Here is a 25,668-nt window from a genome sequence, read left to right as displayed (position 1 = left end):
AGTTGGAAGTTTCCCTCGAAGCAAACCCTGACAATGGAGAAGATGACCAATCTCAAGCATGAGGTGAAGTTGGAGGAAACCAAGTTGGAGAACGATGGAGAGGTCATGGTCGAGGTCATGGTCGTAGTGGAGTACACACCCAGCCACCCCTTGAAGAGTATCAAGACCATCATGATCCTAATGAGCAAGTAATGAAGAGTATCAAGATTGAGGACCTGAGTTATGGTGGTCACTTGGACCCCAAGGCCTTCCTCGATTGGCTTTCGGACATGGATCATTGTTTCAAGCAATACGATATCTCCAATCGCTGGTTGGTAAGGTTCGCTAAGATGAAATTGGTGGGCCAAGCCAAGTTGTTTTGGACGAATGTCGAGCACAAGGTGGAGAGGTCTGGAGATGGCCCGGTCTCACTGTGGGCTAAGATGAAAGAGATCTTGAAAGAAAGTGCATTCCACTCTTACTATCAAAAGCGTTTGGATCAGTGGCAATCCCTTCGGTAGGGATTAATGCCTGTGGCTAATTACATCTCCAAGTTTGATGAATAAATGATGCATTGTAACATCAAGGACCTATTAGTGACCCTTTCCCGTTTCAGAATGGGCCTCCGATCCGAGCTTCAACGTCAGCTCATTCCTCTCGACATCAGCACCCTAGAGCATACCTATCAAGTGGTGCAAGAACTTGAGCGGTATCTGAAACAGCAATTCATGAGGCGATATGACCCTCGTGAATCCAATGTCAAGACCACTCCCCATGGAACTAAGCCTAGTTTCGGGAGTCAATCCAGAGCCCCTATTGGTAATCAATCCAACAATAAAGATGTGATAAAGGTCTAGCTAGTACCGGCTTGAGGGGAGGGGAACAAACGCAGTGTTACAACTGTCAAGGATATAGTCATTTCGCATACTAATGCTCAATTATCAGCGCGATTGTGAAGAAGAAGAATATCAGCCCGAAATTAGTGCTAGTGATGTAGAAGATGGAGATGTTGAGATCGTGCCACTTGCAGTTCTCAGATGCACCTTAGCCCAGGACGGAGAGTGATGATTGGCGGAGGAATTTAATTTTCTACACTTGCGTCAAGTGTGGTGACAAACTGCAAGGTGATAATTTATAGTGGTAGTTGCACCGGTGTGGTCTCCGCTAGCACTATATCTCATTTGGGTTTAAAACTTGTTCCTCACCCTCAACCCTATCGAGTTGCATGGGTTAATGTGTCTTCAATACCAGTTTTTCAGTGGTGTCTTATTCTCATTCAGTTTGCTTCCTACAAAGACACTTGTGGTGTGATGTTTTTCGTATGAATATAGGCCACATCATCTTGGGCAGACCTTGGCTGTATGATTATTATGTGACACTATTCGGTCATTTGAATACATGTTCATGTATGTATGAAGGTAAGAGAATAAAGTTAAATCCTCTTCCGCCCAAAAGAACACCGGGGAAGGAGGACATCAAAAAGGGTGATCCAGAAGATGTAAGGAAGTCCAAGCCTAAGTCTCTCCACATAATAAACGCCAAAAAGTTTGAAAGGAAGACTAAGACTATTCGATGGTGTATGCCCTCGTGGCAAGAGAGCTCACACCCAAGGTTAGTGTAGAGTTGCCACTTGAAGTGATTCCGGTGTTGGAGGAGTTTAACGATGTTTTCCCTGATGACCTACCGGATGAGCTTCCACTTATGTGGGACATTTAGCATGCCCTAGATCTTGTCCTCAACTCGAACCTTCATCACTACCGAATGAAACCCACGGAGCATGCAGAGTTAAAAAAGTAAGTTGATGAACTTCTTAGAAAATGGCTCATTTAGGAGAGTTTGAATCCATCTGTCGTGCTAGCTCTCTTCACGCCTAAGAAAGATGACACTTGGCACATGTGTGTGGACAGTCGGACCATCAACAAGATCACAATCAAGTATCGGTTTCCTATACGCGTCTTAATGACATGTTGGATATGACGGTTAGTGCCATGATCTTTTCCAAGATTGACCTTAAAAGTGGGTATCATCATATAAGTATTTGCCCAGGAGATGAATGGAAAGCCTTCAAGACGAATGATAGACTATATGAGGGGCTAGTCATGCCTTTTGGCTTGACCAACGCTCCGAGCACGTTCGTGAGAAATGACACGTGTTAAGGCCCTTAATGGGTAAGTTCTTGGTGGTATAATTCGATGGCATCCTCATTTATAATACCTCCAAGGAACAACACATCCACCACTTGCGGCAAGATTATGGGATCCGTAGAACGGAGAAGTTATATGCCAACATGAAGAAGTGTTCTTTCATGTCTGATAAAGTTTTCTTAGGCTTCAATGTTTCATCTAAGGGCATGTCTACAAATCCTGAGAAAGTAAAGGCTATAATAAGCTGGCCTGAACTGCAAAACATTCATAAGGTGTGTAGCTTCCATGGTTTAGCCACTTTTTATAGGCAATTCATTCGAAGCTTTAATTCTATTATGGCTCCCATCACAGATTGCATTAAGGGAGAGTTCAAATGGACAAGTGCAGCCTCCAAAGCATTGAAAGAGATTAAGGGCAACATGATTGAGGTTCCTACCATGCACCTTCCTGACTTTTCTAAAGTCTTTGAGGTTGCATATGATGCATCTGGACTAGGTATAGGTGGAGTGCTTAGCCAAGAAGGGTATTGTTGCCTATTTCAATGAGAAGTTGAATGAGGTGAAGCAACAATACTCTACCTATGATAACGAATTCTACACGGTAATCAACTCATTGTGACATTAGCGACATTACCTACTACCGCAAGAGTTTGTTTCGTTTTTCGACAATGAGGCTTTACGATACCTTAACTCCCAAAAGAAATTAAACCCAAGGGATGCCAAGTGGGTTTAGTTTCTCCAAGAGTACACATTTGTTCTAAAACACAAGGTCAGGGTCAAGAACAAACTTGTTGATGCCCTTAGTCATTGAGTGGCATTACTCTAATCTATAAGGGTGGAAGTCACTGGATTCGAACAATTGAAGGAAGAATATTCTGCGTGCCCAAATTTTGGGAAAGTATACAAGTCACTTTGGGATGATCAATCGAGGAGTGGTGGTGGATTTGTCCTAATCGATGAGTTTTTATTTAAAGGTGACGAACTCTGCATTCCCCCTCCCTACGGGATTTTCTAGTTTGGGAGCTTCGTGCCAGATGAGTAACCGGTCATTTTGGTAGAGACAAAACTATTACCCTTGTCGATGATAGATTTTATTAGCCAATATCAGGTAAGACATTGCCAAAATTATTGGGCAATGTAGGACTTGTCAGTTGGCAAAGCAAAAAAGGCTAAGCACCGGATTATAAATGCCTTTGCCAGTGCCACACACTTCGTGGCAAGATATTAGTATGGATTTCATGCTTGGGCTACCCAAGACAATTAGAAAGCACGATTTCATCTGTGGTGGTGGACAGTTTTTCGAAAATAGCCTATTTTCTCCAATGTTCTAAAACGTCCAGTGCCTCCAACATTGCCAAGCTTTTCTTCAAAGGGGTGGGTCAATTACATAGTTTGCCAAAGACCATTGTATCTAATAGAGATGTGAGATTCATGAGTTATTTTTGGAAGAAACTTTGGCATATTATGGGTACGAGAGTCTAGTTCTTGTCGGCATACCATCCCCAAACTAACAATCAAACGGAAGTGGTTAATCGAAGCTTAGGAAACCCATTATAATGTCTTGTGGGTGACCATGTTAGGACTTGGTATTCAGTTTTACCGGTCGCAGAGTTTGCCTATAACAGTTCAACCAATGGGCCGATACGCATGAGTCATTTTGAAGTAGTTCATGGTTATAAACCTAGGAAGCCTATAGATCTCATTCCTATGTCGATCTCCCATAGGCCATCAGAGTCTGCAAATGCATTTGCACGGCGCATTCATGATTTGCTTGTTGAAATTAAGAAACGGATTAATGTGAGCAATGAAAAGTGCAAAATATTTGTTGAGTCTCATCACAGGTTTAAACAGTTTCAAGTAGGAAACAATGTGATGGTTCGAGTAAGGCCAGAACGGTTTCCGCAAGGGGTCGTGATGAAATTACAATCCCATAGTGTAAGACCTTAAAAGATATTGAAAAGACTGGGCTCCAATGCGTATGTTGTAGATCTTCCACATGATATGGGCATTAGTTCTACATTCAATGTAGATATTGAAAAGACTGGGCTCCAATGCGTATGTTGTAGATCTTCCACATGATATGGCCATTAGTTCTACATTCAATGTAGAAAATCTTGTGTCTTACAAGGGTCCAACAATTTCACTTGCTAGCCTTTATCCTCACATTGACCCAGATGGTGGTGCTCCCGACATACCCAATCTACCCCACGACCCATGGCCCTTGCCAGACTATTCTTCCTAGCCTTTACCTTCTTTACCATCCATACATGCCAGAAGAGAAGAGATCGAAGGTGGATGAACAACTAGCAGAACAGACCAGTGTCAGATAGTACGTGGATTACAGAGATCGAGCTTCAGAGACTAGACTCAGATCTTCTAGAGCATTATTGCAATTTTATTTCACCAGAGGCAAACTCTTCTCAGCTGAAGAGAGTTGATGAGGACATCCGAGCTCCTTTTAGAGTTTATCAAAGACAAGGGAGAGCTACCACAATTTTGTTATGGCTAGATAATCATTACATGGGGCCCAGTGGGCCCAATTTAAGTTCTAAGACCCATTAAAAACCCCACATGCATGATCGTGCATCTTCGAAGACCCTACACTAAGAAGATGCATATGGGTTGCTTAGCCGGGAGTGTTGGAACATTGAATTTCGCACGTGGACCATTGGATCATGATCGTGGACCCATTGGACATGATGGAGCCACTAGGATGGAGTAATTTAGTTATTTTGTTTATTTATTTTAGATATTTTATAATTTAATTGAAATAAGGGCGTTTTAGACATTTTATATGCAATAAGGATAGTTTTGTAAAAACACCCCGAAAGACTATTAAAGGGTTGGGCGTGTGAAGCCCTAAGGAAAGATGGAAAATAAAATTTTCCTCTTTATTGCTTTGAGCAAAGAAAAAGCATCCTGTGATTGGAGTTTAGTGTGAAGCCATAGAGTGATTCCAACCATCTTCTCTCTCTTTTTTCTTCACTTCAAGGATTTTTTATTTTTTTTTTACTACTCTTCTTCCCTCTCTCTATTTTCTTTCTTTTTCTTTTTGTTTCCTCCCAAATCTCATCCCCACCATCCCCGAAACCCTCTAGACCTAAACCCTACCCAACCATGCCACCCCCACCCCATACGACCGCATGGACACAACCGTATGGCCGTCCCTACGGCTAGCCCCATTCCCCCCTTCTTTCTCTTTTTGGTCATTAATCCTTCCCCTTTAAAACCATATAACCCTAAACCTAAAACCCTAACCATAGGACAAAGAATTTCAAACCCTAATCTCCCAAATTCCATAACCTTAAATCTCCAAACCCTAACAAAGCGCAAGTGAATCCCCAGATTTAGATCGAATCCTATGCTAGATGGAAGTTCTGCGTTCCAATGGGCCGCTTCCAATCGATAATCTTAAGATCCATCTGTGGTATTTGTGATGTGGCCTTGAATTTGAGCATAGTTGACTACTTGATTTCTTTGGATATGTGATAGATTGGCAATATTTTATATTTTGATTTACTCTAATAATCCGTATATTAATTCATTCACATCACTACAGTTTAGGCTATCTATCCGGCATCACTTTTTAATAAACCCAAGATCATGTAGTAATTCCACAACCTTTTGAGTTTTGAGCGAGCCAAGGTTGATTTTCTGCAGACATGCATTTTACGGGGTTAAGAGATACTTTAGTTATTTTTTTATGTTTAGAGATATAAATGGCTAGGAGAGAAGCAATGGATTAGTAGACTGGAAGGAGAGAGAGAGAGAGAGAGAGAGAGAGAGAGAGAGAGAGAAGGCTTGGTGTAACCCGGTTATCGAATCAATGAGATATTGACACCAGATCGCAAACAAATAGACAAGAATTGCACTCACAAGAATTTTTAGTAGTGCGGGAAAAATAACTTCATTAATTATAAACTTCTTCTTACAATACTTAAGAAAAGAACTCACACTTAGAAGAATTTGAAATGACTAACTCCTTCACCACCTCCCCCTTTTATAGACCCTAAATGAATCTTTAATGAAAATACCCCCAACTAAGAGATTGATTTCAAATCAAGCATAATTTATTCAAACCAATCTAATCTACCTAAGATGGTAAAAGCTTAATAATAGTAAAAGCAAACATATAAAGAAATCCAAATTGCATCTCTAAATAAGCCCTATATCTTCAATCACATCCTCCGTCATATCTTCAATCACCTCAATCACATATTCAATTGCATCTTTAAATTAGCCCCCAAATCTCCAAAAACTAGTAAATTGCAATCCCCCAAATCTATAAATAAATAGTCCAAAAGTCAGCACATGTTGGGCCCTACGGCGGGCCTAGATTGGCCTAATTGGACCGTGGGCCTACATCATCCCCCCGGGTTATAAAGAAATGGACTCCGACGAGTTGGGTGCTTCATACGAGTAGTAGAGGTTCACACCCAATCTTTTCAATTCGTCACCTGTGATCCATGTGCATTCAAAATAGGGCTTGTTCTTCCATTTCACCAAGTAGTGTTTGTATTGGCCCCATAGAGGGTTAGTAGTGTTCATTCGTAACACTTGTTCCACTTCTTTCTTTTTCTTTGGGAGTTGTTTATCCATACCGACAATGGCTTCATCTTGCATGTCAGATGCCTCACCATGATACTCGAATAAATTCACCACATTGAAAGTCAGTGAGATATCTAAGTCATTTAGCAACTCAATTTCATAGGCATTGTTACAAAACTTCCTCTTGACTCAACATGGACCAATATTCTTAGACTTAAGCTATGTATGTTTCCCTTGAAAGCCTTTCTTTGCGGAGATAGACCATAAATAAGTCACCTTCTTTATTTATGTTCTCACGCCGATGCTCGTTTGCAGCTTCTCGGTATCTAGTGTTGTTGTCTTCAATCCAAAGTTATTGATTTCGATACCCCATGAAGTCAAACAATTTCTGTGAAAAATATGTTGGCGATATACGTAGCGTCCATCATCCTTTTGCGTGGAATGAAGTGGGCCATCTTTGAAAACAATCCACCACAACAAAAATCGAATATGTTCCCCTTTGAGTATTAGGAAGACATAATAAAGTCCATAAAAATATCCACCCATGGTGTGACTAGAATGGTTAGTAGTGTATGAAGGCCAATATTCTACACATGATCTTTAGAGACTTGGCATCTGCGACATCGTGCTATGAACCATTCAACGTCACGGCACATATGAGGCTAGTGGTATTCTCTCGTCCAAAGTATCCACCCGGTCCTCCTCCGTGCAGCTCAAATAGGATCTTCTCTCGTGACGATCCTTCAGGAATGAACAAGTGAAACCCTTGAACGGATATCAATCATGTGAGATGAATTCACACTATCTTAGCCATCCACACGCCCATCGAGTATTTTGCAAAAAATAAGGTCCTCTTCGTATGGTTCTTTTAATGCCCCAAATATGTCAACCTCAATGGCGAGAGTTCCTAATAAAACCACCCTCTTACTCAAAAGTGTCTGCCGCTGTGTTTTGACTTCCAACTTTGTGACACAAAAGGAAAGTATATTCCTATAGGAAAGCCATCCACTTCACGTGATGAGCACTCGACTTCTTTTGGGAGTTAAGATATCTCAACGCCTCATGGTCTAAGTATAGAACGAATTCCCAATTCATCAAGTAATGTCTCCAATGTCGTAGTGCCTAGACCACTCCTTAGAACTCGAGCTCATGTAGTTCTTCTGTGCGTCATTAAGCTTCTCGCTAAAGAAAGCAATTGGCTTCCCTTCCTATTTCAATGTCGCGTCAATGCCAACATTTGAAGTGTCGCTTTCCATATTAAAGACTATCAAAGTTCGTTAGTGCATGAACTAGAATTTCTGTCGTTTTCTTTTTTATGGCACCGAAGCTTCAATTTGCCACTTTAGTCCATTCAAACTTGCCTCCCCGCATGCAATTGGTGACAGGTGTAATGATAGTGCTTTCCGAATAAATCTCCAATAAAATGTCACTGTGGAAAGAACAAACCTACAAAAGGGTTTGTCGGTTGGACTACTCCGCAATAGCATTGATTTTCTCTTGAGCAACCTTGATCCCTTCTACAGATACAATATACCCCAAAAACACAACACCGACAATAAGGAAAGAACACTTCTTCAAGTTAACAAATAGTGACTCCCACCATAGTACATCAAATATTTGTCATAAATGATCAAGATAAACCGATGAATAAAGACTAAAAACAACAATATCATTAAAATAGACAACTAAGAACTTTCCCATAAAGGGGTAGAGTGTCTCCGTCATCGGCCTCACGGAAGTGCTCGACACATTTCAAATGCTTAATGGCATGACGAGCCACTCGCACCACCCATCTTGAGTCTTAAATGTGGTCTTCCACTCGTCCCTGGGCCAAATACAAATCTTATGATATCCACTCCTCAGGTTGACATTTGAAAAGACCTTTGCTCCATGCAACATGTCGGCATATCATCCAAGCAAGGAATGGGAAACCAGTACTTGATAGGAATCTAGTTGATCGCACGACTGTCCACGCACATCCTCCAAGATACATCTTTCTTTTTTGGAAGACAAAAGGAAATTTTATTAAAGGCACGCAAGCAAGCAAAACAGAAAAAGAAAACAAATGGAACTCAAGGATTACAGCCCTAAAACTGACATAATAAGATCATGCTACACGCTAAGGATCATAATCCACTCAAACGCATAAGTTTTAATATAAGTTATCACAATATCACTCGATCCTAAAGCATCCCAAAAGAGGTGTCTATTCCGCTCACCCCAAACAACCCACCATATTGCAAGCAAGATCAATTGAAACAGCACAAGGTGACATAATTTCCTAAATTAAACCCTTCTGTAGTTAATAACCTGTTGGTGGAACTCGGCATGTTCAACTGGACCCATCCGGTAGTGTGCAAGATTCAGTGGACTCGAACCCGGCACTAAATAATGTGGTGTTGAATGTTCCTCATATGAGGAAATCCGGCTGGGAGTTCTTCGGACACCAAGTCTTTATATTCACAAAGGAGCTCTTGTATAGGAGGCGAAACATCTAATTGCTTCATTTCTTTAGCAACCAAAGACAAAATGATGCCAGTCTCCTTGTGAAACTCTTCAAACTTCTGCACACTAAGTGATTTTTTACCCTCTTCTTTATCAAATTTGGTTGTTGGAAGATGTTTTATTGGGTGCAATACGAAATTAACACCATCCTTAACAAAGGAATAGGTGTTGGCGTGAGTCAAATGCAACATATCTTGGTCTTACAACCACGGTCTCCCTAAAAAAATGTGGCACGCATCTATGGAGACCACGTCACTCCATACCCCATCCCTACCCTTAATCCAATAGAGAAGGAGATTAAGCATCTGGAGTTAACAGAAAGTTCTCGCCCTTTAAGCACCTAGAGTTAACAGAAAGTTCTCTCCCTTTCTTGAACCAACGGATCTTATATGGTCACGGATAATTGTGTTCTTTGAGTTTAAATTTATCCATCATTTCTTGTGAGACAATGTTCTCACTACTCCCCCAGTCTACCAAAATTGTGGGGATATTGTGCACAGCCATCGCCCCTCATCAACCACTTGAGGCATTGATAGCATAGTCCGTTGAATAACCAACGACTCTCCCCTACCATCATACACATCCACTACATCTTTCCCAACATGCACCTTATCCTCATATGCATGTTCTTCATATTATGTGTTGACTTCAACTTTCATTTGAATGTAATCCGGAGTGTTTTCAATATATTTTCATTCCCCAACCAAATTTACTTTAATTGTGGACTGATGTTTAGGACAGTGAAAAGAACAATGTCCAACTTAAAGCACTTGAAAGGACTGTTGTTTTGTTCCATCTTGGATGCATTAGCCCCTCGTCAATAACCACCTCCTCTCAGGTTAGGGCTTAGCTTCATTGTTGGATGACAGCCCATCACCCCTCGACTTATGGGAGGCCTTGTGATTGCCTTATGTAGAAAGTTAGCATGCTCCCCCGTCATCGATGACAACCCTCATGGGGCGCCAAATTGTCTCCCAAGTCCTAGATTAACTATCTTCTTAGCTTTCAATGCAAGTGCATATACATTCTGATATTTTAAATACATCTTTGAAAGACAATTCATCTCTGATATCCGGATTAAGACCAGTAAGATATCTTAAAATCTTTTTATCTTCATACTCACATAACCCTGCACGTGATGCCAAAGTATGGAACTCCTAGGTGTATTCAACTACCAACTTGTTCCCTTGACGTAGATTGTAACATCTTTGATAGAGGTCATGGCCCACAGGCATAAGTAGCAAGTAGGAACTTTCTTTTAACTTCTTTCTCATCTTTTTCCAAGAATTTATTTTCTCCTTACCTTGACAGATTCATTGGGCTTGGAAATCATCCCACCATGCTAACACATGACCAAAAAACATCACAGCTACTAACTTCGCCTTACAATTATCCGTGATTTCCTTATACCTGAATAGCTTTTCCAATTTGCTTAACCAATCGATAAAGTCATCAACATGCAGCTGTCCATGGAATTCCAGAATTTCTACCTTAATTGCAGGCTCTCTATCACGTTCCAACAATCGAAGGATTCGATCATTAGTGTCTTAGGGCCACCTGTTGTTTGTTAGGACCTTGAGAGAAACCTCCCCCTATGTGTGGATGTGTTCCAACTTCGGTCTCCGAATTCCCTCCCCCTCAAAGCTCTCCCACTTGATTAGTGAGATTGCCTACAGTATGCGTGAGTTGATCTACTTGTTATGTGAGCACAAACTCTTCTTGTGTCAGCCCCTCTGAAGCCATTAAGAGATGATGTAGAGTTGGTAGTTTCCCAACAATCACCTGCTTTAATAACAAAATCATGCAACCCGGTTATTGAATCAATGAGATATCGATGGTAGACAAGAATTACATTCACAAAAATATTTGACTAGAGAGGAAGAAATAACTTTATTAATATCAAACTTCTTCTTACAATGCTTAAGAAAAGAATTCACACTAATAAGTAAATAAATAAATAAATAAAAATTGGAATGACCAACTCCTACACCACCTCCCTTTTTATAGAGACCCTAAATGAATCTTTAATAAAAATCACCCCAACTAAGACATTGATTTCAAATCAAAAATAATTTATTTCAAACCAATCTAATCTAGTTAAGATGGTAAAAGCCTAATAACACTAAAGGCTAACATAGAAAGTAATCCTAATTACATCTCTAAATCAGCTTCATATCTTCAATCACATCCCCATTTATATCTTCAATGACATTAATCACATCTTTGAATCAACGCCCATCTCCCAAAAATTGTAAATTGCAATCCTAAATTTAGGCAACCAAATCTATAAATAAACAATCCAAAAATATGCTCATGTTGGGCCTTGCGGTGGGCTATGGGGCCTTTGCAATGTTGGGCCTATGGTGGGCCTAGATGGGCCTAAATTTGTTGGGCCTTACAGTGGGCCATAGGCCTTTCTCCACAAAGACAGGAAACAAAAGAAGGAGAAGAAGAGGAAGAAGCAGAAAAAGAAGAAGAAGAAGACACAGCAATAGCAAAAGAAGAAAGAAATCCAGGTTTTCTTTTCTTTTTTTTAAAATTCTTCTTATAGGCTATTGGGGTGTTACACAAGGCCATAACATAACAGACCATTACGGTTCTTTTTTTTTTTTTTTAGAAGAGCAATTTTGACCCCGTAATGCGTAACAGGTCAAGCCGTTACAACAATTACATAAACTATTTGGCACACCTGGCTTTGTTTATGGTCCATTACACTTATGGTGTACACCTTATGTGTGGTTATGAAATTGCAATAAGGGCATTTTCGGCATTTCTGGATTTTAACTTGAGTGAATATAAAAAGAGGGGGGTGGATACATCCTACCCTAATCCCATTTTTTCCTTCTCCCCCTGTTCTCCCCCTCTCTTCTTTCTTTTTTCTTGTTTCTTTCTCTAAGAAATTCCACACGTAAAACCCACGATCCATGCACGAAAGTGGGGATTACGATTGAAGCACAATAGATCAACAAATAAACTAAAAGCTCAATAAAACCGCTAAACCCAATTAGGCTCTCCGAGCTCTTATACAAATTTGGTGTGCCAACTAATTAAAAATGTAGACAAAATGGCCCCACAATGATTCAAGACATTCAGGACTGTCTTAAAACAAATATCCAGTTTGGTGCGAAGTGTACTGCAGGTTGTTCGCTTCTTTAACCAGACTGTCCATCAACCAAAAGGATATCCATTCAATGGTACAGCCAATCTCACCCGCAATCCTAAGGTTCTAGTGGAATAAAATGGCTAATAAACTAAAATGGATCAAACGGGTGATTAAATTCCTCATGTTAGAACTTAGAAGACAAGACTGATAAAAAATGATAAAACAAGTCTTGGGGAATTAATCTCAACAGAACTAAGCAAAAGAGGGGAGCACAAGGCTGAAGGCTCAAACCCTAGGTGAGTTCAATTTTCAAATGAATAGAAAGGACCGAGGTTTGAAATATCATCCAAAACCAGTAGCAGGTATCTCCCAATACATACCGGAATGGTCTAGGAAAACAGCCAGATAGACAGCCACATCAGTGGTGAATGATACAATACCCAATGAAATCGCCCCTAAAATAGACAAAGCAAACCCACCCCACCCCAATCAAAAAATAAATAAATAAAAGAGGCCATAAAGTCCCATTGCTAGAATCTTCAATATGTACAAAGCAATTCAATGGTCCGACTGATGCGATTTCTCCACCAACATGTAGCTCTCGACATGTAGAAGACATCCAATGGGTCCCAATCAAGATGTGAATCCATTTTGCATCATGCCATGTCTTCAAAACTTGGTCAGATGGAAGCATCAACAACTTAAAAGCCCAAAGTTTCATCACAACCTTTTGCCACATCGTCATTGTAAACCAGGAAATAGATTTTTCATCATCTCAACGCAAAGGAAAAATGGGTAAGTGGTAATTACATAGAATAACTTGCAAAATTAAAATTAGACATTGATACATGCAACTAAACTCATGTTGCAATTAGAAGAATAGGAAAAAAAAAAAAAGTGCTTATCCAACATAGATTAAAGAAAAGGTATAAACATGAAAAACCTCGGCATGAATGTATTGCACGTCTTTTACTTCGAACTCAGCATCTCGGTTCTGCTCTTCTACTTCAAGGACACTACGAACATCATTTGCCAAAGCATCCTCAGCATTTTGATAACTAAGTGCAGTCAAATCAATATCTCCATCAGGAAGATAAGTCTTTAGAGGCACTGATCCAAATGGAAATACCTGGAAAAATCGCATAGTCAAATGGGAAGTCAGACTACAAACACTTCTTGCGATGAAATGAGAGTTAACGTCCCCAACAGCTATTTTACCCTCCAAAAGCTTAGAAGAAAGGGTCCAATGCTACATCTATATGAGATTGTATCCAATATTAAATGCTAATATCTAAGTTATCAAGCAAAGCACTCTTGTACACATGGCAGACATGTAAAAGATCTGAATTGTTCGTCTATTGTATCCTACCGTGAATGGTCCAATATCTAAAACCTAACAGCAGTCAGAAGATTCGAGCCTTTTATCGGAGGATTTCCACCCCTTCGATGTCAACCATTGGCTAGAACTTTTCATAACCACCCACTTGTAATCAGTGTTTGAAATATCGATACTATCGGCCGATATTATCGTTATCACACCACTGCGAGACAATACACCCCCGATAACCCCTAGAAGATACCAAAAAATCTCAAATTCAGATGTCGGCCGATATATCGTCGATATCGCACGATATATCGACAATATCTCGCGATTTCATTCCATTATTGTCGGAGACAAACGCACGGACAGTCACAGGTGGATTGCAAGGGACTCACGAGTCCCACTGTAGCTAACCACCCACAAACACCATAAAAATCAAATCCGGGTTGTGGAGAATAATAATAAAAAAAAATGATTTAGAAAAAAAAAACAAAAAAGAAATCGGAGAGTACCTAGCTGTAGTGGTGATCGGAGGTGGGCCATTCGACAGGTAAGTAGATTTTCTTGCCCTTTTCTTCAACTTCCCTCTTTCTCGGAGATTCCGGCGAGGAATCAGGCCAGATCGATGAACCGTTCCTTCCGAAATGAGATTTGAGGGGAAGAGCCTTGCGTGCGTGAAAGACTCGGATCGGACCGCATGGATGGGGGTGAGAATGGAGAGGGAAAGTGAAAGAGGGGCGCGGATGGGGAAATCGGATTGCGTACTGAGTTACTCAGTATGCTCTTATCGTACTGAGTAAACTCCGTAGGGCCCATTGTGCAGTTTGTTAGTTCATCCACGCCATCCATCCGTTTTTCTAGATCATTTTAGGGGTTGAGCCCACAAATAAAGTATATCAAAATCTCAAGTAGACCGTACCAAAGGAAAACAGTGGAAGTATTGATTTCCACCGTTGAAATATTTATAAGGCCCCCAATGATGTTTATTTGTCATCCAAACTGTTCATAATATCACAAAGACATGGATGAATGGAAAAAACAAATATCATCTTGATCTAAAACTTTTGTGGGCCCCAAGAACTCTTCAACGGTAGACTTCAATTCAAACTGTTTCAGGTGGTGTGGTCCACTTGAGCTTTGGATATGATTAATTTTTCTTTTAAAGCCCTGAAATTATATGATAAAACGGATGGACGGATTTGATAAAATGCGTGAATGACAGTGGGCCCCACAATTTACTTAGTACACAGTGCGCAATCCGCTTCTGCAAATGGCTTGTCGTGGTGCGTGGTGCGTTACTCAGTACGCTCTTATCGTACTCAGTAAACTCACTTGGGCCCACCTTTAATGTATGTGGTCCATCCACGCCGTCCATCCGTTTTCCCATCTAATTTAAGGGTTGATCCCAAATTTTATAAAAATCTAAGATCATACCACAGGAAACAGTGGTGATACTGATTTCCACCGTTGAAACCTTTCTCCACTGTTTTCTATGGTGGGGTCCACTCGAGCTTTGGATCTGACCCATTTTTTGGCTCATGCTATAAAATGATCTCTTCAAATGTATGGACGGTGTAGATAGGAAAAATACATCATGGTGGGACCCATGTAACTTGGTGACATCTCGTGCCCCGTCAGTGAGGGGCGTTCATACGAGATTGCGTACCCAGTACGCTCTTATCTTACTGAGTAAACTCTATTGGGCCCACCGTGATTACACGTGGTTTATCCACGCAGTCCATCTGTTTTTAATGATCATTTTAGATGTTGAGCCCAAAATTGAACCATATCCACAACTCAAGTGGACCACATTACAAGAAACAGTGTTGAATGAACGTTGACCATTAAAAACGTTGTGGGAGCCATAAAAGCTTTGGATCAACCTGATATTTCTTGTTTCCCTTCATCTGGGTCTTTAGGACCCAATCAATAGATTGGATGTCAAATAAACAGTACAGTGGACCTTAGGAGGATTTTAATGGTGGATATCCAATCATTATTGTTTTCCTTTGGTGTGGTCCACCTGCAATTTATATCCCTATGATTTTTTGTATCAATCCCTAAAATGATCCGTAGAAATGGATGAACGGAATGAATGAAACAAATACATTATGGTGGGGCCCACGGAGCACCGATCACCAGCCATGAGGTCAGTGTCAGGGGGACGCAAATTGCGTCCTACCCCTGCCCGGACGATAATCCGTCCGGGCATGCTCTGTGGGGCCCAAAGTGATGTAAGTGCTTTATCCACGCTATTCATCGCTTTTCTCATATTATTTTAAGGTAAGAGATAAAAACTTAAGCCGATCCACAGCTCCAGTGGACCACATCAAAGGAAGCTACAGTGATAATGACTCTCACCGTTAAAACCTTTCTAAGGGCCACCATGATGTTTTTTACCATCCAACCTATTAATAATATCATGCAGACGTGGATGAAGTGAAAACACAAATATCAGTGCGATCCGAAACTTCTCCAGCTCCCAAGAAGTTTTTAATGGTGGAAGTTAAATCCCCACTTTGTAGTCCACTTAAGCCATGGACCTGCCTCATTTTTTATATCATAAATTAAAATGATCTGAGAAAAATTATGAACGGCGTGGATAAAACACTTCGATCACTTTGGGCCCCACAGAGGCCTGCCCGGACGGATTACCATCCAAGCATGGGTAGGACGCAATCTAAGTCTGTGTCAGGGGGAGTAGCCAATCCGTCTCCCCACGCGGAAGATACTGACGGGTTGCGTAGCCAGACTGGCTATTGAAGTGACGCACCAAGTGCGGTGGGGCCCACCATGATGTATGTGTTGTATCTACACCATCTATACATTTGGGTATATCATTTTAAGGCATGAGACAAAGAATGAGTCAGATCCAAATCTGGAGTGGACCCCACCAATGTAAAATGTACTGTTCATCCGATGATCCATACATACAAAAGCCTGATTAAAAAACTATTGTGGGCCACACCAATGGGAACGATGTAAAACTTCTTCGAAATTGATAAATTCACGTTGTGAGGCCCACCTAAGTTTCTTTTATCAGGATGAATTTTGTACCTTCTCTTTATTTTAATGAGTTACACCTGATTAACGGCTTTGATTGAAGGTCCACATCATGGTGGCCCCTAATTACTAACCTATTATTGGCATCAAATCTCATTGTTCCATGTGGTGTGGCCCATCTGAGTGGTGGATCTATCTGATTTTGGCTCTATCCAATCTCAATGGATGGTTAAAATATTATTTTACAGATAAAATATGTCGAGAGGAAGAGGAGGGAGACAACCTGATATAGGGTGGACGTACGGTCAGCCCATTCCCGATAATCGATTCGAAAGTATGTGATTTATGTGGCCATGTATCGAGGAGTGGTGGGGTAACCCGCCTAAAGGAGCATTTAGCAGGATAGTATCGCAATGTTGTGGATTGCCCTAAGTGCCCACAGGATGTGCGAGAACAGATGAAGACCATATTGAAAAAAATTGTTGAGTCAAAAGATGAACGACATGCACAGGAGAGGGAGATTAGGGAGGAGTTGGGGCGGCCACCATATACAGGTGAGGATGATATAGTCGATCTCGATAATGATGATGATCGCGAATACAGATGCGCAATTCAAGAGTCCATACAGGATCAGTGGGAGAGGGATCAGGATAGGAGGTGGGACACAAGTAGGCCTAGATTTGAGGGGTCTGTCAATGAACGTGGTGGGGGGAGTGGAGCAAGGGAGAGTGTTAGGGGTGGATCAGGGGACGGTAGTAGGCAGAGAGGAATATAGGGCATGGGCAGGAGTAGTAGCATGCGGGTGCCAGATCTACCTTCAGATCCGATGATGTACAAATTGGCAGGAGGGACACAAAAGAAAATAAAGGAGATGTCTAGTGGAGGGGATCTGAGGAAAAAAGTTGAAAATTTTATAGCAAAATTTTTTATATACGATCAAATCCTCGCAAATGCCGCAATAAGCCCGCACTTCAAAAATATGATAAGTGAAGTGCAGCGTGGGGGTGAGGGTATGCAGCCGCCCACACCCGCACAGATCATGGGGAAATACTTGGATGATGAACATGCAGAAATGAAGACATACGTTGATTCGTATCGGCAGTAATGGGAGATGTACAGCTGCACCGTCTTGGAGCCGACCGACAAAGATGTCGATTACAAATTTTATGGTTTATTCCAGAGGACGGGCGGTGTTCCTAAAGAGTATAAATGCGAGTAGTAAGATCAAGGATTCGAACTACATTTACAAACTAATGCACAACGTCATGCAAGATGTTGGGAGGAAAAATATTGTGCAGTTTGTTATGGATAATGGGAGTACATTTGTTAAGGCAGGGAAGGATATTCAGAGCAAGTATCATATGTATTGGACCCCCTGCGCAGCCCAGTGCATCGATCTCATGCTGGAGGGGATCGGGGATAGGCCGTCGGTGAAGACTGTAATTACTGATGCACGGCTCATCATAAACTTTGTTTACAACCATGCATGGTTATTAGCCGCAATGCGCGAGAGGTATGGTGGGGATTTAGTGCGCCCCAGAGCGACGTGGTTCGCTACAAATTATATCACCTTAAGTAGCCTTCTCAAACACAAACAGGGGTTATAAGAGCTTTTCTCCTCTCATGATTACGTAAAATGGAAAAAGAGGTTAACAAAAGTAACTTATAGAATCGAGGAGTTGGTGCTGGGAAATTCATTTTAGGATAAAGTGCGTGGTGTTGTGGGTATTCTAGAGCCCATTTTTGTAGTGTTGAGGATGGTGGACAATGAGACAAATCCGTCGATGGGGTCGCTATATCCGTCTATATAACTGATGAAAGAGGTCATCATGGTTAAAGCTCTCAATGCATATAAGTGGGTGCATGCAATAATAGACAACCGTTGGGAAAGGACGCTTTCTCACCCACTACATCGGGCTGTTAAGTACCTATATGGATTTTTTTCCATATGTAATAATAAATGAGGGTTGTACTGATGTGTATATGTTGGTTTTCAGCGTATTTCCTAAATCCCAAATACCACTACAACCGGAATCTCTTTGAAGATAATTCATTAAAGAGAGCTGTGCATGAGGTGTACGATCACTTATTCCCCGACTGTCCGGGGAAAGGCACCTTTAGTAGTGAGGTAAATATGTTCTGCATTTACATTCTCTTTATCTTCATCTCAATCATTAAATACTTATTCTGGTTGTTATACGCCATGAACAGATTGTTAAATTCCGTGACGCAGTTGGAATGTTTGGATGTCACCCTGCGGTGAAGTCAAGGAACGCCATGATGGCATGTGAGTCATTGTAGTAAACTTGACTTTTATATTATTTTGAAAATTATAGGATAATGAAAGCATCTTATGATATGCAGGCGAACGGTGGTCCATGTATGGGACTGACTGCGAGGTTTTACAACGACTGGTTGTCCGTGTGCTTGCACAGACAATGTCCTCGTCACCCTGTGAAAGGAATTGGAGTATATTCTCCCTTATTCATACAAATAAACGTAATAGAATAGGATATGAAAGGCTTCAGAAGCTAGTGTATTGTCACTACAATATGAAGTTACGAGAGAGGCTGCTCCGCTCGGAAGGAAGAAGAAAAGCGCAAAAAGACCCACTGGACCTGATGACGGTCGGACAGCATGCATATGCTGAGGATGCGGAGGATGACCCAATTTACCAGTGGGTTAGGTCAGATGACTTAGATACCTCGGATGGGCGACCCGAGCCACATATTGCAGCAGAAGCAGAGACACAAAGGATTGATGTTGATGCACATGTGGAGCAGCAGAGGTCTCCTGATGAGGCATTCGACCCATTGACGAGGAGTCCGGAGGGTAGCCCGCGACAATCACTATCACACGAGACACGTGACGGGGAAACATTGTTTGACACCAAGACTGAGTCAAAGAGTAATGCGAGAAATGAGTCCGGTAATGATGATGGCGGCGATAAGGGTGACGATGACTCTGATGACAGTAAGGATGATGATGATGGTGGTGGTGGTGGCGGCGGCGACGACGCAGGTGGGAGTGAGGATAAGAGGCCTCTTAGCCCTTTTACCGGGGAGGAGAATTTCGATCATTCCACACAAGACCCTGACCATGGTTCTCGTCCAGGAGAACCACGACCCCGTCTTGTTTACAATAAGACATACACGCATCAAAAGCTATTGCAGAAAAAGCAGACTCATGAACTTTCAGATTTTGAGGAGCTACTGGCAAAATGCATAGGGGACAAGCGTTCGTGGCAGGCAAGGTGGTTCTAGATTTGGATCACGGACGAGGGAAGAGAGCTCGAGTTACAAGCCACAACATGAATCTAGATCACAAACATAGGAGAGTAGCTCGAGTTCTGTGCCACAATATGGACATGGATATGGACATAGTGGATATGTGACAAGTGACTCCAGCAATTACGGCACATCATTTTTCAACCATGATCAGGAGTTCATATGGACAGGGATATGAGCAGCAGTATGGATATGGCCAACAATATGGATACGAAGGAGCTTCATACGTGCTATTCCCAGATCCATATCAGTTATAGACTGTAACGATTACGCAGTACCCACAGATGGGCGAATTGATTCAGTTCGGAGAGGATGAGTACCAGTGTTATGTCAGGGAGTATCTTAACTGGTACCACTCTACTATGACCTGGGCACAATATTGTCGATTTGTGGAGCACTAGTACTATGCCCAGCCCCATCGAGATGGAGATGATGATTATGAGCCACCGCGCAACTCTATGGGTCTAGACCACAACTAGTCCCCATCATTGATATGTATATTTCTCAAATTTTACTTATTCAGTTCTTCTTTTCCTTTTCAATGAATTGGTTGTTTTTTCATACATGACTATGATATATTTATAAATATCATGCATTCAATTTAAATATAGTTACATTAGCTCAGTTAAACATCGCATAGCTTAGGACCCTATACAAAGGAAATTTATTATGTGCATCTTTTTTTTTGAGATGTTATGACTTAAAAGTGTGTATTAAGGGCCTTTTTAACAATCTCCAAAGTTTCATTAAAAAATTCAACCATTTTCCCAATGTTTCCCCATGTTTCCCAAAAAGTGCGATAAACTATGCGATACAAACGACATATCCCGTGCGATAACCGATACGTATCTGTATCCCAAGGGTGCGATACATTGTGCGATACCGATATTTCGAACACTGCTTGTAATCTTCAAAAGTCCTCCAATCAGTAGTTAGGAATAGGATCACCCAAGAGTTGCACTTACCACGGTAGGGCCAATCATCAAAGGTCTGGATCTCGTATGTGTAGCATGGGTAAGGATACGGAATGCTAGATAACTCAAATAACATTCACAGCACTGTATCCTCTCTCTCTCTCTCTCTCTCTCTCTCTCTCTCTCTCTCTCTCTCTCTCTCTCTCTCTCTCTCTATCCATATCACATTTCATCAATCAATTCATCAAAGTCACCAACTTATATCATAATAATATCAAGATTTTCCCGCAGAATCTTGAGTCCAAACTCTACAAATTGTGCCCCTATTGTGATGGAGCACTACCAAAACAAAACAAAAAAGAGCCTTATGGGACAACATTGTCCATCTGATATGGACCACTGGCCATTTCCTGTTTAAAAATCCATTTGGTCTCCAATTGGATGCCAAAATTGTTTCATGAATGGATTTTTTTTTGGGTATGCTCCATCCAACAATGGACCCACAACTTGCACCAACTAGAATGGTGTACAAGTATGCCTCAGCATAGTTCATGAGTCACCACCACTTAACAAGTTGTGGCAATTTAGTTATATAATTTCTAGATAATATGAAAAGCCAAATGCTGCTTCCTAGAAAAAATGTAGCTGATGGTACTTAGAGATCAAATAAAATTACATGGAAGATACAAAGGGAATGATAGATCCATTTCCCTCTACATCTTATTAATATAAACAAAAGAAACAAAAGATATAAAAGAAAATATAAATTTGATGAAACAAATCTTAGAACAATTTACACTTGCACCAAAACAAAAATAGCTTATCAAAATAAATTATTATAAACTAAATAGAAGAACTTTCCTTTTGTGAAGACATTAAATTGGATTTTCAAAAAAAAAAAAAAAAAAAAAAAAAAAAGAAAGAAAGAAAAAAAAGAAAAAAAAAAACCATAGGCACATTTGTATATGAGGGAAACCATGGAAATCCAAGGAAATGAAAAGGTTTTCCATTGATGTGACCTTTTGTGTTGTTTAGATAGCAAAGAAAATAATGGATTCCACCAAGCAATCATTAGCCTTTTCCATTGTTTGAATTCTCAATCACAAGATATGTTGACATAATTGGGCCATATCCCTCTAGGCCATGGGCCATTCCCTTTACGTGGGCCTAACTTAGGTAGTGAGCCTCTTATTTCCCTTTTATTAGTTCTCTTTTATTTTTGTTCCTTTTTTACCCTTTTCTCTAAGCATAACTTATGTAATTTTGCCATTCACTTAATACATAAAGAGAGAGGATTGGACATCCAAGGCTCTCTCTGCATTTTTTTTTCTTTCCAAGTTCTTTCTTTCCTGTGATAGGGTATCAAAGCGAGAAGGTCCCTAGGATTTCTTATTTCTTGATCTCTTCCCCTTCTCTTCTAATCTCATATCTTCTTCTCTTCTTTTTCCTTTCATATAATCTCTCTTGGCTTGAGAGTCTTAACCTTTTAATCACTGATTGTATGTGACTCGTAAGGGGTGGTCTAGCAGTTATGGTGTCTTGGAGATCTTGTTGAAGTTTTTGTTGGAAATTCTTAACTAATTTGTCCCCTTTGGTTGGATCAAAAACAGGTTTTACTGATTTCGATTTGCTTGACTTTCATATTTCTTCAGATTTTTTGAATTGTTTTTCTTCCAGATTTACTAAAACTGAATTGCAGCAATAAGGGCTTGCTATTCATTATCGTTTGGGCAGTTATTTTGTCATCTTTCTTCCCAATATAAAAAATCTCCTTATAGTAACCCTAGATTTTCCTAAATTTGTTTTCTTTTAGTAATTCAGTCGTTAGAACACCCCTCCCTTTTTTGGTTTCTTGGCGATTTGTTGATTTGAATTCATTCTTTGAAATTTATTTCCTTTTGAGTATTCCTTTTGGTTCTTGAGTATTCCTTTTGAGATTATTGCATGATATATTAGCCTATAGAGTCCATTGAGTTCTAGTTAGTGAAATTTTGAGACTTGTTGGGTATAAATATGGCTTCTTCGTCTACATCTATGACAGTTAATACAACTAACTCGAAGATGGAATGGTCGATTCTTCATTCTGAGAACCCTGGGTTGCATATTACAAGACATTAGCTTAAGTCCAGCAATTATCTTTAGTATTTTCATAACACTGGTGGTGGAAGAGGTAGAAATACTTGAAGAAAAGGCCAGGATTCTAACCGTTGCCGTAGTCACAGCATTGGTCGTGGTCCTTGTGCAAACTGTTTGTGTACTCATTGTGGTCAATATGGTCGCACAATTGATTATTGTTGAATGGTTCATGGTAAACCGCCTTAAGGTTGCTCTGCTAATTCAGCCATTATAGACGATAAAGACTTTTACACGCATTGTCGGTGAAGTGGCTTCTCCAGTGACGTCACTCATAGTTCAACCAACTGGGGATGTAATCCATCTCTCAAAAAGTGAGTATGACACTTTTTAAGGGAAGTCATACATAATAAGGCCTCTCCATCTACATCTTTGACTCAAAAACGTAACACCTTCTCCGCCCTTCACACTGCTTCTGCTTCTAGCTTCGAGGGCTACAGATCATGTGACATGCACTTGTGTCTCTTTTTCTTTGTTTACCTCAAATCCTTATTTGAGTCGTGTGAGGTTACCTCAACAAAATGCACCCTATTCCCCACCTCCAACTTGAACTGGACACCTAGCCATGCTCATAATATGACCAATCCTCCTTTTCATATTTCCCCACTATAGATCCACCTCTTCTCAACACCAACCCTTTCAAACTACAACATTTGTAAAAATGCTTGCCTAAAGGGAATTTGGCTCCTCAATGAAGATACACCGCCATTCACTTTATAAAGCCCAATTCCTTTCTTTTATACTCCTGATCCCTATCCCCACTTCTCTTTTAGCTTTTAAACCTCTTTCTAGTTCATGAAATGAAACTTTTATTGTTTACTTGTCCCTTAACAAAGGAATTTTCTCTAAAGTGCATCCATCTTCCTTCTAACCGGCATTATTGCTCTACATCTCAAACTCAGCAAATAAGATTGGATGCGTTCACGATCAGCAAGACGATACCAGAAGAAAAGAGCAAGCAATCTATTACTTGAGCCAGAGGTTCACCGATTAGAAGACAAAATACTCAACAATCGAGAAGACATGCCCAGCCCTCATATAGTAATAGGTTTTCACTTCTCAGTAAGCGAAAGATTTTACCCCACCCCTTGAATTCATTTGCTTTTGGTTCAATATTGTACCAATGCCAGAATAAATGAAAGAGATGGAAAATACACAGGAAGAATTTGACAATGTGGCCTTGATGAGGGTAATTCCACTGCCTAAAGAGAGGTACATTCTTTTCCATCCTGTAAAAAAATTTTAAAAAAAAAAATTGTTTTTTTTTAAGAGATAACCGAAAATTTATTAAGAAACCGCAAAAGCGAGAAAGAATACAAAAATTAAGAAAGAAACTAGGTGGAAAGATCAGCGGGCAACGTTGATTTAACATATAAAGCCCATTCCAAAATTGTTAATTTGATCGTTATATGATTTCCCCAACAGAATAGTCATTGTTTTATAAACAATGGCTTCAAGCTCTCCAGATATACCAAAGGACCCCCATCATCACCAGCCTCCAAATAGCTTTCAAGGATTTACCCCCTACGCCTCCATGTCACGCCCACAGAAGTTGATCAACCGACTTCGGCATTACCCAAGAAATATGAAAAATGTTAATGAAGTGTTCCCACACCTTTCGAGCGAATGGACAATGGATAAAGAGGTGATTAATAGATTCTACATCTCTCATGCACATCAAACAAATGTTTGGGAGGATAAGAGATCTCCATTGAAGATTGTCAATGGTTAGGACCCTTTTTCTTCCTACAAGCCACATAAAAGTTGCGATCCTTGGAGGCGCTCCATAAGACCATTAATGGAAAGGATAGGAGTGGCGCGAAGACAGCTTAGATATCGGCTCGTAGAAGGAGCACATAGAAAAAAGACCAGAGCAATGCACTTTCCAAACCAATGAATCTTCATCTAGAGGTGAAGGCAAGTGAAGCTTCAAAAAGTCAAACAGAGAAAGAAATTCTTCAAATTCATCGTTTGAAAGATTTCACCAACAAGGAGGAGACCAACCAATGGTTTTGTCGATGAGTGAGTAACATCGATCCAACGTGATAAATTGGTCGGTGGCAAGACAGGCCAACCCTGGAAAAGGATCCTTTAATGGTCTATCTCTGTGCCAACTGTCAAGACAGAAGCCAATATAATTTCCCCTTCCCAAAGAAAAGGAATTTCCCACATGGAATAAGTGCTTGATGGCAACAATAGCCTTGCAAACATTAGATGTGTGGTAAAGAGACGAGGGTTTTGTGCTCCAACCACCCGTTTGTGTACCATATTTGGAGATTAGATGTTCCCTCCACAACTTACCCGCTTCAAAGACAAACCTCCAATGCTATTTTCCAAGAAGAGTGTTGTTCATAAGAGCCAGACTTTTCAAACCTACTCCTCCATAGAAAATCGGCTTGCACACATCATCCCATTTAAGCAAATGAAATTTCATTTTATCTTCATACCCTTCCCATAAGAAGTCTCTCCTCAGTTTATCAAGTATCTAAAACCCTTTTTGGGCATTTGATGAGAGACAAAAAGTAGACCGGCATGTTGGAAAAGGACCAAAACTACCTCGAAGCAAATGACAATTGTCCGGAGGTTATCAACCGAAGAGAAATATGCGTCGCAAAAGAGAATCATATCGTCCACATATTGAAGATGATTAACTGGCTCCCTGGCCACCTTGAAGTTGTGGATTAGACCGTTATCCCCTTATTTATGAAGCATTCTACTGAAAGCTTCCCCAA

General features: G+C 40.6%; 1 protein-coding gene across 2 annotated transcripts in view; it reads right to left on the bottom strand.

Annotated features, from left to right (window-relative positions):
* Nucleotides 1-25,668, bottom strand: part of LOC131223814 (uncharacterized) — a 69,066-nt gene that overhangs the window by 21,241 nt on the left and 22,157 nt on the right. Inside the window, exon 2 of one of the 2 annotated variants that reach the window (XM_058219322.1) lies at nucleotides 13,222-13,407. The exons of the other annotated variant lie outside the window; for it this stretch is intronic. Within the exon in view, the coding sequence (XP_058075305.1) occupies nucleotides 13,222-13,407 (186 nt within the window). The remainder of the gene's footprint in view (nucleotides 1-13,221; nucleotides 13,408-25,668) is intronic. 2 annotated transcript variants of the gene reach the window in all.

This window comes from Magnolia sinica, chromosome 13, assembly GCF_029962835.1.
Source record: "Magnolia sinica isolate HGM2019 chromosome 13, MsV1, whole genome shotgun sequence".
Lineage (NCBI taxonomy): Eukaryota > Viridiplantae > Streptophyta > Magnoliopsida > Magnoliales > Magnoliaceae > Magnolia > Magnolia sinica.
This window is presented reverse-complemented; position numbering and strand designations above follow the sequence as displayed.